The sequence below is a fragment of the Vigna umbellata genome, chromosome 1 (genome assembly GCF_029865625.1).
Source record: "Vigna umbellata cultivar VRB3 chromosome 1, Vumbellata_1.0, whole genome shotgun sequence".
Taxonomy (NCBI): domain Eukaryota; kingdom Viridiplantae; phylum Streptophyta; class Magnoliopsida; order Fabales; family Fabaceae; genus Vigna; species Vigna umbellata.
In genome coordinates this window covers 102,317,665-102,333,250 of record NC_142165.1, presented here as the reverse complement: position 1 = coordinate 102,333,250, position 15,586 = coordinate 102,317,665, and the positions used below count along the sequence as shown (strand labels likewise).

The 15,586-nt window shown below is 32.0% G+C and overlaps 2 protein-coding genes across 2 annotated transcripts; both read right to left on the bottom strand.

The window, feature by feature from the left end:
* Positions 1-274: 274 nt before the first annotated feature.
* Positions 275-3,530, bottom strand: LOC124837661 (transmembrane 9 superfamily member 9-like). The gene is made up of 7 exons (XM_047313087.2): positions 3,177-3,530; positions 2,585-2,749; positions 2,384-2,493; positions 2,171-2,279; positions 1,975-2,087; positions 1,737-1,890; positions 275-1,638 (listed from the first exon to the last, which is right to left on the bottom strand). The coding sequence occupies exons 1-7, from the start codon at positions 3,294-3,296 to the stop codon at positions 478-480; spliced, it is 1,932 nt and encodes a 643-aa protein (XP_047169043.1). The 5' UTR covers positions 3,297-3,530; the 3' UTR covers positions 275-477.
* A 6,694-nt stretch (positions 3,531-10,224) lies between these two features.
* On the bottom strand, positions 10,225-13,797 carry LOC124837687 (DNAse I-like superfamily protein). Its single transcript, XM_047313129.2, has 7 exons — positions 13,356-13,797; positions 12,946-12,987; positions 11,740-11,822; positions 11,546-11,647; positions 11,219-11,433; positions 11,010-11,104; positions 10,225-10,923 (listed from the first exon to the last, which is right to left on the bottom strand). Exons 1-7 carry the CDS (start codon positions 13,495-13,497, stop codon positions 10,670-10,672), a joined length of 933 nt encoding a protein of 310 aa, XP_047169085.1. The 5' UTR covers positions 13,498-13,797; the 3' UTR covers positions 10,225-10,669.
* Positions 13,798-15,586: the final 1,789 nt, after the last annotated feature.

Genomic DNA, 15,586 nt, shown 5'->3' with positions numbered 1-15,586 from the left:
TCCCTTATTGGCACAACTTGGTCTTAAGTTGTATAATGAAGGGTCAATGAGATAGGTAATAATCTCTAAGCAATAGGCAACAATCAAGTAGAGTACTTATTACATACATATACCAATATTTATAACAAATTTATTTTTGACAAAAAAGAAGGGTGGGGAATATTTTTATTCCTTAACAATAAATTCACATTTAATATCTAGTACTTGCAAAAAGAAAATCTTTTTTCTAGATATGCATTGAGGACCAATAATTGGTCAATAGTTGAATGTGTTGTACAAATTACAAAACAAAAATAATATTCAAGTACAGTGAGAAGAGAGGGAGAATAGTATGATGCAAGAATACAAAATATGGATACTAGAGATACATTGGATGACTTAAAAACAAAACAAAAAATCAGAACTACAAGATATTCGATACTACAATTTGTGTGCTTCAACTTAGAACTATGACCATTGCACTAAAAGTGGGAAGGTTCAGTCAATTTTCACTGATGAATAGATGAGCCTGGTGAACCAGAAGCATGCACAGAAACCAATTGTACCAGTCAACAGAAAGAAAGCATACGAAAGCAGCATCATGTAGCCAAAGTACAAGATTCCAGATACTGGTTTTGTGATCTCAAGTTTAGTGAAGAAGTAGAATACAGTATATAGGAAAAGGTAGAATGCAGAGGAACCTGAAGTGAGATATGACCTCCACCACCAATTGTAGTCTTCACTACACAGCTGAAAGTAGCATAGCACAACTGTGATCTCGGCACAGGTTATAATGAGGATGACAAACACAATGAACAAGAAACCAAAAATGTAATAAAATTGGTGTAACCAGATTGATGTGAGGATGAAGAAAAGCTCAATGAAAACTGCACCAAATGGGAGTATGCCTCCTATGAGAATAGAGCACATCGAATTCATGTACCAAGGCTGCACTGGAATCTGCCTAGCTATCTTGTTTGTCTTCACAGGATCCTCAATTGGTGGCTTTTTGTTAAACCCCACAAAACCACCAACAAACACAAGTGGAAATGAGATGCCAAACCATAACAAAAGAAGAGCAAACATTGTCTGAAATGGCACTGCCCCAGAAGACCTCTGCCCCCAAATCAGAGCATTCAGCACAAAGAATGCTGTGAAAGCATTGGCTGGGAATATAAAAGCTGTTCCAAAAGCTATTTTCTTCCAATCTGTTCCCTTGAACATCTTATAAAGACGCCCTGAAGTATATCCAGCAAACAGTCCCATTAGCACCCACAGCAAGAGCATGGCTGTCATCAAACCTCCTCTGTTTGAGGGAGACAGAAAACCAAGAGCAGCAAACATCATGGTCACAAGAATCATTCCGAAAAACTGAACTCCTGTTCCAACATATATACACAGTAAATCTGAGTTTTGTGGAGGCCTGAACACATCCCCATGTACAAGTTTCCACCCTGTCTCTTCTTGTGCTTCTTCTTGTGTCTCTAACTGATTGTACTTTGAGATATCACGATACAGTGTCCGCAACATTATCATAGCCACCATGCCCGAAAGAAAAAGTACAATCATCAGAGAGTTCACTATTGAAAACCAGTGAATCTGGTCATCCGCCATTAGAAGATAGGTATCCCAGCGATATGCCCACTTCACATCACTTGCCTACAAGATAAAAAAATTCCACCGAGGAAGATAAAATCAGCATCCGAATCCAATTCTCACTGGCACTTCTAGTGCTGTGAATTCTGGTGGTAACTAACCTCGAACTCAACATCATAGCTGAAAATTACTTCCTTCTTGCTTTTAATCTCTTGGGGAGATTCAGAGCTAGTGACCAGCCTTTTGGCATGGGGATCACAGGTGGTTAAGCGGGTCTTGTTCTCATTCCATTCTCCTTCATACTCATGCTTTACGCTGAATTCATAGGAATAGTTTCAATGTACAAGGTGAAATTAACAGATTATCAAAAAACTACATGGAAAAGAATCACAACACAACCTGAATGGTTTAACCTCAAATCCTACAATCCTTGATAATCCTAGCTGTTGATCAGTGTGATACTTAACCACAAATGCTAAGTGGTTGTGGATGAAATACTTCTCCTCTTTGATCTGTCAACAGTTACAAGAGGTTAAGAGGAAATAAAAATAATGGTTACAAAGTATCAGTGAGTACTCAGTTAGCTTCTACATACTCCAGAATACTGTCCCTTAAGACCAACGAGGAAGCCATGGAGATACACCATGGGAGATTCCTGATCAAGCCTTCTTATAGGAACAACCAAAGGAAGATTGTCTAGAATCCTGCAATGCAAGAATAATAAAATACCCTTTTGTCAGAGACATTATTTCCACAACAATGTTTTTCATGAGATATAATATAAGCTTCAGGGTCATTAGTGCCTCACATGTTCACCCGATACTCATCATCTATCATTTCCCTGAACTCTTTTGCCGTTTTGTCATCGAGAATTATACGACAAGCAATATTGCACAGCTGCGGTTCTCTCATTTTGAACTGCGAGAATTAAAATGCTTCAATATTCAGTTGTGAATCGTAATAAACAGAAGGTAGAAAGCTAGAACCTGCCCAAAATATTTAAACCAACCACATAGGGTGAATTTTCAATGCGGTCACCCCGAAGAACTTCTCCCAGATTTTCTGCACTGTCAACAATGCGTTTCGGACGACAATAAGGCAGTGAATAGTATGAATAAGGAAGCTGTGTTTTTGTGGAAGACAGTTTGTTCACTTTCACCCTCAATGGATCTCCCTGTCACCATTGAACACAACACGATAATCAATAAATGTCACAAACTACAACAAATCATGCCATGTCACTCTGGGTGATCATCAATGCGTTGATTTGATTAGGAGAATAATCTGTCAAAGAATGCATGATGGAATGATGATCGGTATAAACTAACCAACAAAACATGGTGATTCTCTCACTATTTCTGATCACTGATCCAGATCATTTCTCATGGCACATTCTAAATTGTTCATCACCTCGGCAAATGAAAATGAATAAAGCAAGAATCTACAACCAGCAAGGTAAAAAGTATAGGACAGAGAAAGCATGCAACCAACGTGATCCATAACTGATCTAACGTGAAACTGAACAGGGAAAGGAATAATAATGCACAGACTAATCAGGTTAAAAAGATTAGATTTTGAAGGAACAGAAAAAATGCAATAACCTTCCAGAAATCCTCAGGTGCAACACCAGGGAGGTAAAAACAGGAACTTTGGTGGGCAAGGAGTAGAATGCAGATGCAGACATAGATGCATAGGTCACGAGGCAGAAGCTCCCTCGCCATTGTTTCCGACCAAGACACGCTCTTTCTCTTCCCGTGTTCTGTTCTGTGGTGATTTTTTTTTTTTGGTTTTGTTGGTTAGAATACAAATGTGGTTTTTTTTTTTAAGAAGTAGTTGAGACACAAAAAGTGAGACATTCCCAAGCCATGAACATGAATGAGATGATGACGTGCGGCACTGAATGGATTACGATGTTTTAACGGTGATTAACGAACCCTCCTCCATGTTTGGAACAAAACAATTGGTTGTTCATCTTCATGCTTTCAATTAACTTCTCACTTCCACTTAATAACAAATCTAATTACACTGCATCATCCACATTTTACTTTTTTACACTCTCTTCTTATCATAAATTGTCTAATAATTTTTTTTATGGCCAATGCTTACAGTGTCTGGCCACTGTAAAATATAATTAATGAACCTCATTTCATGTTGTTCCAAATATGAATAATCATATTAATTAAAATAATATAAATTCATATAATAGAGTTTCTAAAGAAAAAAAATATCAATTTTCTTTTTATAGGTTATAATTGTTCTTCAAACACAAAACAACGGTTTTCTAATTTTTATTTTATTTTTTAATTTAAGTTTATTTTTTTATGTTTAATTATATTTTAATTTTTAGCAACATTAAAATGAAAGACAAACTATAAAAAGAAAGAGAAAACGTACAAGAATATAAAAGTTTAGAAAATAGAATATTAAAAATAATAGGATGTTTTAAATAATAAAATTCACTTATTTTATTATAAAAATTGAAAAGTATAAATAGAATTTTGATTAAAAAATTTCACTATATAAAAATATATCATCTCTCTTTGTTATCTTAGAACTTTTTATTTGTTTGAAGATAGGGTGTGCCTAAATAATTACTATGACAAGATCTTCTTCTGTGATCAATTATTTTAAAAAAGTAAGTTAGTTCTTATTCTTTTCTCTAGTTTATATGTTTTTCAATGCCCTTGAGTTTAACTTTATTGCATGTATTTTATGAGTTTTTATTGTATTCTCTGTTCAGTGTCTTATATGGATAGTTAAAATTCCTTAAATGAAAATGATTGTTTTAGTTTTCATAGAGTCCTTTGAGTTTCTAAAAAGCAAAAGAAAGTTAAATATTTTATTTCTAAAGTTTTAGTAACTTGATAATGTGTTTTGGTATGTTGGAATTATATAAAATGATTGTTGAAATTTGTTGAGTTATATGATAATGTACTGTGTGACACGGTGAATTAATAGTTTGGTACGTTGAATTCTTAATAACTTGTTAGATTATTAGTAAAGTTATTTCATATTTCAACAATCAATTTTAAATAATAAAATTAATTATTTCATATTTTAACATAAATATAATAAAATTAACTATCGTTAATTACATTTTAAATAACACTTTAAATAGTATCTTTAGATACTTAGAGCAGGATTCTTTACTTATTACTTTTTGTAATTATTATTTCAATAATTATATCAAACTTAGTGAAGATAAACTAGTAAAATTTATTAGCTGATTAGATTCAACTTGGAACCCAAATTTAAAGTTGCATTTTGAATAAATCTAAAAGACTGTAACTTCTCACACATATTTATATAATGTGGTAAATATATTTTTTTTCTAAATTATTATAAAAGGATTTAGTTTATTTTTAAACTAAATTATAAAATATTTAATATTTACATCATTTTAAAAACTTGTGTTTAATTTTTAAATGAAATTAAAATATATTTAGTCTCTACATTTTATAAACATATTGTAAAGAGTGTTTTCTGTGAGGGCCTGAAAAAAAAAAATTATAAGGCCATTGGGCCTAGATGGAGGCAACCAGGTCCAGACTAAGGGAATCTGACCTTGGCAGGGGTCTTTCCCCAAAAGCCAAAGCCCCATTTCTATTTTTCCTTTCTCACTCTAAAAAGAAACTCTTGCCCTAAAGGTTTTCTCTGCCCTCTCTCTAGATACTCTGAACCTGGAACCATAGAAAGTTCATTCTGGTGCTGCCTAAGTGTCTGTGGAGTAGGGGGTTTCGTTTCCAGAGAACAATTTCTTGTTCCGACCGGAAAGTTTCCTTTTCCCCTTCTCTTTCACTGTTCTAGAACCTAGGGCATGCGAATTTGCTAGGTTCACGTACCTTGTACGTTTTCCTTCCATTCTCTGTCTATTTGAGCTCTAAGAGCTATGTTTTATCACCAATATGGTGATTTGTAGGTTCTGTCAAGTTCCGCTCTGTGTGGAGGGTACTGTTAGGGAACTCCAGTAGGATATACTGCTCATCTTCAAGGTAAGGGGAGCTAGTTATTTTGTGTGAAATTAATTTATGAGATATATGCATGTTAAGTCCTGAATTGGTGTGTTGATTTAAACTGTTATGTACTGTTGAGTTATATTTTGTGGTGAGCATATTGATTTGTATCTGCTGGATGTGTGGAAGTTGTGTAACCATAATGTGCTGAACATGATTTGACTTGGATATATTGGTTGGTTGTACTGTTTTGTTGAAGGGGTTTGGAGTATGTAATGTGGGTTATGTGATTAGTAAGTAGGTGTAGAGGTACTGTTTAAGGTTACTGTGAGGGGATGGGTGATAAATATATATATATATATATATATATATATATATATATATATATATATATATATATATATATATATATATATAATTGGGTATTTGATGTCTAGAACAATGTAGGACAGTTCTAATAAATTAGACAAATCATAACTTGTTAAAAGCCTTTCTTTGTTGGTAAGATAGAGGGGGCTTAAAAACCTGAGTTGGCACATCCCTGATCATAGAGCAGCCCTGGCCTGGTCCAGTACGTTGTGACTAGTCATATGTGCTAGCGCCGAAGGTGAGTCTGATGCGTTCAAACATCTGAACCCTCTCCGGTGACCAATTTGGGGGAAAGTAAGATGAAAATTAGACAAGTAGTTTACCAAATAAGAATTATGGGAAATAGTTAGAATGGACAGTGAGTGGATACACGTATTGTTTCAGGTTGGTTACGGTGAAGTGAGGGGAGTTAGATTTATTTCTTAGTTTCAGGTTGAAATAAATTGTGTCTGATGCAAGTCTGGGAAGAAGGGGATGAAAAAAAATGGGGTTTCTGGAAATCTGGTGTTTCTGCATAATTCTGCAAAATTCTGCAGAATTCTGCAGAACGCGCGTTCGTCCAATTGCTAGACCAATTTAGCGTTCGGCCAAAATGTCATGAGCGTTCGGTCTTGTGCCTTGCGAGCGAGAGTTAGCGTTCGTCCTTGGGTATGTGTCAGGAATCAGTTAGCGTTTGTCCATTGGAATGTGTTAGTGATAATTTAGCGTTCGTCCTTGAGCCAATGTTAGTGATCAGTTAGCGTTCGTCCTAGTGATGTTAGCGTTCGGTCTTGATCATGTGTTAAGTGATGTTAGCGTTCGGTCTTGATCATGTGTTAAGTGATAATAGCGTTCGGTCTTGATCATGTGTTAAGTGATAATAGCGTTCGGTCTTATACTCTCAGGTAGCAAGTGTTAGCGTTCGTCCTAGTGATAGTAGCGTTTTGTATTGGTACATTAGTGACGATTAGTGTTCGTTCTCGATGAGGTTCGTCCCCAGGTACTTTTCATAGGTAGCGTTCGGTCATGATGAGGCTGGATATTTGAGCGTTCGTCCAAACAGTACGCGATCCATTATGATGTTCAGTTTTAGCGTTCGGCCAATTTTGTTCAGTTTAATATGGCGTTCGGTTTTAGCGTTCGGCCAATTGTGTTCAATCTAATGGTGTTCGGTTTGAGCGTTCGTCCTAGCATGGTTGATCTCACAGAGTTCGTGCAAGTAGTGTTCGGTTCCAGGTTCCTTGCTCTTGGGTTGAGTTAAATGTGTAACATGTTTGGAATGTATACTGTAATTTGATTTATGTGACAGTATGTGAATGCATGAGATATGTTTAAATTATTGTGATAATATGCTTGTGAATGTAAATGTAGAATTTGAGTATGAGTTGGACAGCTCGGGGATAGATGGATGAAAGTGATATGTGGGGTGTTGTTGATGTTCTGTATAACTGTATGGAGCTTTGAACTGGTATGTCTATCCCTACACTCGAAGCATTGTTCATACTCAGATAGAGGAGAGCAGTGTAAGTGGTGAGAGTAGAGGGAGGTCCTCGTCTATAGTCTTAGAGTTTAGACATAGGCAGATTGGGGGATTTACCTTGCATAGTGTTGGGGAGTGCCAACTGAACTACGCAAGTGCAAAGACGACCAATAGTTCGACAGTTATACTAATCCGGATTGAGTCGCGTGAGTGTTGGAGTCATGGTTTAAAGTGTTATGTATTAACTGTTTTATATGTACTAAGCATGATGATTATTAAGTGATTGAACAGTATGATTATTGCTTGTTTATCTAGCTCACCCTTGCTTCTGTGTTGTGTGTTGCTTGTGTATGTTTTCTTTGTGATGATCATCCTCTTGGATGGGAGCAGATGTTGGTGAGAAGATACCTTTGGAGCAAGAGCTAGAGGAGAATGATGCTGATGCACAATCTACTTAGGATTTAGATATTTAGACCTTTGGATATTAAATACTCTAAATGGTTTAAGTTTAACTGTGTATTATGTTTTAGATGACTGTAATTTCGTGTTCAAATTGCAAGTCATATTCTAACTGTTCTCTTTATTGGGGATGTTGACTCCTAAATTATATGATGTGGTTATTATATTTTGGGGTGTCACATTTTCTATTTTATAAACAAAATTCTCTAATATAAAATTCAGTTCTTATTTATTAAAAAAACATAAAAAGCAACAACAGAATATTTTATAATTTAATTTAAAGATGAAATATTTTGTAATTTAATTTAGAAATAAAATACTATTTTTTATAATAATTTGGAAACGAAAAATCTATTTAATTTATTCATGAAATATTAATTTCTATTTTTGTATTATTTTTCATGAGGATGCATTTCTTTTGTGTAGAAGTTTTGGTTTAACTTGAAGTTGTTCTTTTAGAGGTAAGAAATTGCACTTGTCGACCTCTTCTTCTCTGCCCAAATATATTATTCGGATTTTATTTTTTAAACTCAAGTTAAATGCAAACCTTTTCAATCTCATTTTTTGTGCTTGGTAAGAAGAAAAAAAAATTGTTTCCTTTTAATTGGATTCAAAACATAGATTCTGAAATGCTATTAATTAGATAATCAATTTTGTCGCTTGTAACATGCTTTTCTTTACATAAGATATTATAATACTTTTTGATCAATTGAATGACATTAAATTTGATATTATATTTAAATCAGACGAAATATACTTATAAATTTTATAAAATTAAAGTAATGATAAAACACTTTATAATTTGATAAAAAATATAAGAATAAAACGATCATAAAAAAATAAAATTTTATATTTCTTTTTAAAAAAGAAACTAAAAGAAAGTTGTGTTAAATAAATATAAACATTGTGAGTCAAACTATTGATAAAATTAGAATAAATTTTTTTAAGAAATTTATCCATGTACAACTTATAATTATATATTAACAAATATCCAATCCTTTATTACTCACATTTTCAAACTTATAAATATGAAGAAAAAAAACATAAAAAGTAAATATCAATGACAAAGTAATTGTTAAAACATAAAAAGTAAATATCAATGACAAAGTAATTGTTAAAACATAAATAAATTTTAAGTGCAATCAATGTAAATATTTTACGCTATTAATCAACTAGTAATTGACTTCTATTAAATGTGATAAAATATTTAGACTAGATAAAAAATTATGGCATAACTTCAATATTTTTGCATATATATATATATATATATATATATATAAAAGAGTCATAAACTAAAGGTAATTTATACATAAATTAAAATCAACAAGTTAAATAAAGAACATTGTAACGGTTGATCTATAAGTTGTATATAGCAGCTTATTTCTTTATTTTTCATAACCTTTTGTGGAGAAATGTATGTATATAATCGGATAATAACATCAGAAAAACCATTATCATATCAGGTTTAGGTTTTATTCAAATACATTTGACTACAAGGTTTTACACTAGAATAAAATAAAAATAAATAAAATAACTTTAAAAAGTAATTTGTGTATAAAATTAAATCAATCTTTAAAAGTTAAATAAGTAAATCTTTATAAATTAGTCCTCCATGAATTGTTTTTATCTTACAAAAGAAGACTAAGGGAAGAAGAGAAGTATAGAAAAAAGATGGAAAAGGTGTTAAGAGAGTTTGAAATATTGTGTGAAAAAGAAGGATGAAAAAAAGAGTGAGAGAATAAGAGATAAAAAAGCAAAAGAATACAAAGGTAAAGAGAAGTACAGAAAGAATAACAAAAACTTCAACATCACAGTTGATAAGAAAACAGAAAACAAAATTTTCAACTTTTACCTTTTAATTTCACTGCCACTTAAAATTTCTCTGTTTTACTGTAAAGAATCTTCTGTAAATTTTTCATTATTTTAAAAATTATATAAATTTAATCTTATTGAAGATAAAGATAAAACAAATTTACATTAAATACAAATTTACATTAAATACAAATTTCACTCTATAAACCAACCAATTTTATAAGATTGAATTATATATAAAATTTACATTTTAATAAGATAATAGAATCATCCAAAATTTATTCCTATCAAAATTTGTTAACAACCATTAATATTTAATATTATGTTCGAAATATATACGTCTTGACATGAAAAAGATAATAACTTAAAACATAATTTTACAAACTAATTTTATAAGATATAAATCCATTTTATAAGATTGAATTAGAATTACAGTAGACTTTTTAAAGAAAAACTCCAAATAAGTCATCTTAGCTTAAGATACTACCCCTATAAGTTCTAACTAGTACAGATGCAGCATGCAACACATATTATGTAATTTTATTTAGCATAACTGTAAACAAGTAACTATTATCGAATCCTTAGTATTTAATGACATGAACAAAATTAAAAGGAATAGCTATTATTAGAATATGAAGAATCTGAATACATTAACATAATATGAAGACAAAGTTGTATGAATTACTTGAATAGACAATACAAGAGGCTGGTTGGGTAGGAAAAAATGCAGACACTCTATCAATGGATAAACAAACTTAGTTTCTGATGTCATTTAATCCATTCACATTTTGGAGTGGCCACAGACTCACATCACACCTCATAAATATCACAACATTCTAAAATCAAAGTTGCAATGAGAAGCAAATGAAATATGTGTTTCAACAGATGATCCTCAATTATGTGGCCAGTATTCAGCTAACAAATTCTGCTGATAATGATGTATCCACATTTTCATACTTGAATACTCTTCTCCTCAATAACACTACACTATGAAAGACATGATGGAGGGAAAAAAGAGCACCACCTTGGCTAGTAAAAAATATTAGGTATCTTCTTGTACAGGTGATTCTAGCAGTCTTACAGTGCGAGGAAGCATAAACTCGGTAAATATAGGAAAATGTGATGATGGATAATACCCATCAATGTTATCATTTACCACTTCACAAGAAACAGGAATCAGAGATCTACCTCTGAAAAGGATCCAATCAATGTGAAGATCCTGTGTTTGGCGATCCCAGCAGAGGCAAAGAGCTCTAAAAATTAGCTTCAAGAATTCAAGGGTTCCTTGTTTGTCACCTGATAATAACACCAGATCTTGCTGAGTAAGAGACTTTTCATGTCAAAAACAAATTGGTAGTATTAAAATCACAGAAAAAAAGTACCCTTGAAGCCATGATAAGTGCGGATTAGGTCAACATTTTTTCTCCTACGAGCACTAGGCCACGCATCCCTCATATCCCCAACAACACCATGTTCTCTGCACTCAGTTACATAAATACACAAGTTACAAACTACTCTACAATAGTCTGTGTGTATGTATCTCTTCACAAATTCAGTGTATGCAATATCAGTGTATGCAATAAGAAACTACCTTGATCTTCCAAGAAGGAAGCGTCCAGTAGTTGATTCCTTTTGTGTATTAAATCCTCCACAGTACACTACTGGTAGGCTAGGGGGTAAGGATGCAATGTGTTGCCATGTAAGCAAAGCACTTCGCCGGCGGGCACGAGGACTAAATTCGTCCATGTTTGTATTTACTATCTGGAATGAGAATCCAGGAGGCTCAACTCCTTTCAGTTGAAATGTGTGGACATCATGTCAAGGAACCAAGTGATCCAAAGATTGTGCAACAAAAGTGAAACAATGTTTGAATACAATTGATTGAATCTGTAATTTCATTTCTAAATCATAAGGATATAGCCCATGTTGCAATGCAAGGAACTTCAGAACCCCATGAAATGCTTCCGGGAACAGAGGGAGACTCGGACAACCAAAAGGTTCCACCTTCAAGAAGCTCGACCTTTATTTAAGGCGGAAAATTTGACAAACCATTTAGTTCTTCAGCCAGTTAAACAAAAAATAATACCAATAATACTGAAGGAAATCTTGTACCTTTTCCTTATCATAGAAGATAGTGCAATGCTCGTCAGTAGTGTCTTGGGGCCCTTTTCGTGATATCCCAAATTGATCATAACCTTAGTATTTTTATCAAAGAAATCTTAAGTACAAAAAATACTTAAATGGAATTGCTTATATGAAAAACAACTGAATTTACTACGTCTAAAAGGTGATATTAGTCAGTGCTGAATACAAGTAAACGAAAATGAACAACAAGCACTGCCACTGGTATTCAAAAAACGCCCTTTTATATAAAGCTTGTACCTTTACACAGAACACAATCGAAGTTACTTTTATCTTGTAAGCTCACCTAAACCAAACTAGATTTTCAAGGGTAATTGAAAGACACAATCCTAGGTATCATTCTTGCGAAGAGCATTATTTTTCCTTAATATAGCTAGTTTCCACTTTTAGCCAGGTTTCGCTGAGTTTATAAATATGCTTGATAACCACAATGTTATGATAATAGTATTCTCATATTCTTCCTAGGATTTAATTCATCATTTGCTTTTCTTGCAGAATAATTTTATTGCAGTTCACAAGCCAGTCAACTTGAGCCAAAACTTTCCTCGTGTTCAAAAAACAGGACCAAATGATAAAAGAAAAATAAAGAAGTCGCAGGAGAAAGATGACTATATTACCTGAAACAACTAATACATAGCTATGCTTACACTTATCTATGAGATTTTTCACCAAAATTTCAGATATTTTGATCATTTTGGAATTTTATAACAAGTGAAATCTTAATAAATTTCTAACACTTCTCTTCCACTCCCCCCTTGAATTTAAACAAGACAACTTTTGAACGTATCTGCCTATTTACAGATGTAAATTCTTATTCTAGTGAGAATATTAACTTATGTAACCTATTGACACCTTTTAATAAATACTCAGTCATTTTAACAAAACCAAATAATCTATTTGACAGACGTCACATTAGAACTTCTGCGTAGCAAGCAGTAGCTTACTTAAAATTTATGCAGATTTAAGCAACATGATGCCCTTGTTGAGATATTTCTCTTCAAAACCAGCAGCCATATTATATAATCCTTCAACAAGGCCCTGGCTATAGCCTATGGATCGTGCATTATGTCATAAGATACAAAACATGCTCGTACCACAATATGCGTGCAACAAAATTGAGGACATAAATTAATATTTTCAAAAGCTTAAGAACAACTTGTTGAAAAGGTTCTTCACCTGGCAAACCCTGCTGGAGAAAATCCAATTGTGTTTTCACTCCTGAACCCAGATGAACATCAATACAACGAAGAGGATGAGTAAATTGAATCAATCACAGTTATAAAAGGAGAAACAGAAAGCATAACATCTAATAAACAAATCCAGATCAATCAATCAGAGGAGAAAAGGGAATACAAGATACACAAACAAAGCATAAATCTTGAAATCTTGAAATCTTGAAATCAAACAATGAATATCACCCCACCCTTAAAAAAACCGCATTTCTGCCGACAAAGAACTTGGATATTCAAAGCAAGCTTTTTCCAGAAGGATCAAGAATAATCTAGCAAAACCATAACCCAAATCGCAGAAAAAAACAGGAAAGCAAGCATTTTGAGCAACCCCAAATGGAAATCAATAAGAGAAACCTTGTTGGGTGCAAAGAATAATGGGTGAGTGATTGGTAACAACGCTTATGCACAAATCTCTTCTCTTCTCCCACGTATTAGGACTGTCATGTGGCTCATCATCATGGAGATTGAAAGTCATCACAGTCAATGATACACTCATTTTTTTCTTCTCTCTCTTCTTCTCTCTACTTCATATCTGATCGATTTAAGAGAATAAGGAATGCTTCAAGAAAGAACAAATGCTGAACAGGATGTCATGGTCTTATATAGATATAATATATAATCTTTGTCACAGAAACACCCTTTCAACAAAAAAACACCAGACAGGAAAAAAGGGTGATCTTTTTTTTTCCTTTTTCCTTTTTCCTTTTTATTTATTTATTTTGGTAGGTGTGAAGTAAACAAGAACTTGATCTCGCATTGTATGTGTGAAATGAAGTTAAGGTGGTGAGGTTCTGTGCCATGGCTTCTTCCATTTTACAAGTTCCATTCTTCCTATCCAACCAAAATAATAAAGAGACAAGCTTGACTTTTTTTTCTTGGTTTTTGCAAAAGGAAAAGTTTCTTACTTCATTTTCTATAAAATTTTAAACATTCATACGAAATTTTTTTATTGTGAGTTTCTAATTTATGTTGGTTAGGTTATTGTTTCAGAACAAGAAGAATCCAAGTAAAAGAAAGAAAAATTAAGAACAAAACAATAACAACTTAATAGTAATAAAAGAACTAAAATATTGTCTCTTGAAAAAAAAAAAAAAACGTATATAAATATGATAAAATTTAATAAAAAAGTGATTTCATTTTAATACATGATTTTTATTCATCATTATTATCCTATGTTATTATTTTGTTTACTTACAGAGAAAGATTTATAATTAATATAAAATAATAATATAATTAATAAAAAATAATAAGTGATGTAAAAATATATAGTTAATATAAAAATAATATAGTGAATGCAAAATACCAAATCATTATTTATAATGACAATGTTTTTTACTTACCATTTTATATTATTTTTATAAAACTTTACATTTTTAACACGTGTAAAGTAAAATAATAATCTCGTCTGATTAAATAAAAATTAAACAATAAAAAATTTAACTTTTATAAATACTTAATAAAGATAACAACTAAATTAAAAATACTTAAATATATGTTTGAAAATTAATTAAGCATAAAATGTTTCCATCTTCAATGTATCTCAGGATTAAACTCACACAGTCTACTAATTGAATAAACTAAACCTAAAATTTAATTGTATTATGTGAAATCCAAATACTTAATGTAGTGGTTCATAATATATATATATATATATATATATATATATATGGGGTTTGCTAACGCGCGTATGCCTGTTTTTCAGTTGGTACATTTTAGCAATGTGTACCGGGTTTTAGTAGACAAAAATATCCTTATATACAATGAATTCTAAGTTTTAAGGTTAAGGGTATTTTAATAATTTTCATTCTCAAAACTTAAAAAAAAAAAAGAAACCCCCCAAACCCTTAGTCACCTCTCTCATTCTCTGAATCCTTTCTCTTTTTGAAAAAATCAAAAACACTTGCCTTTAAACAATTTGTCTTTGTAAAGAGTTGAATCATTGACATATTCACCTGATAAAATTAGATACAACAAAAATTATAAAATGAAAACTCATTATAAAGTCATTTTTTGTAAGAAATTGTTTAACAACGAGTGTTTCTGATTTTTTCAGACCAATTACCAATTCCTTTGATGTCATTATGCTTGTAAAAATTAGATAAAATTAGATAAGACAAAAATTATAAAATAAATGAAATCATTTTTTTGTAAGAAATTGTTTAACAGCGAGTATTTCTGATTTTTTCCAAGTCAATTACCAATTTCTTTGTGCTTATGAAAATTGGATAAAATTAGATAAGACAAAAATTATAAGATGAGAACTCATTATAAAATCATTTTTTTTGTAAGATTGTTTAACGGCGAGTGTTTCTGATTTTTTCAATTGGGGTTACAGTAGGATGACAGAGAAAAGATTGGAGTGAGAAAGATGAAAGAGAAAGGGTTGAGAGGAATGAGAGAGGTGAGTAAGGGTTTGGGGGTTTCTTTTTCTTTTTTTAGTTTTGAAAATGAAAATACCTTAACCTTAAAACTTAGAATTCATTATATATAAGGATATTTTTGTCTACTAAAATCCGGTACACATTGCTAAAATGTACCAACTGAAAAAAAGGCGTACGCGCGTTAGCAAACCCATATATATATAT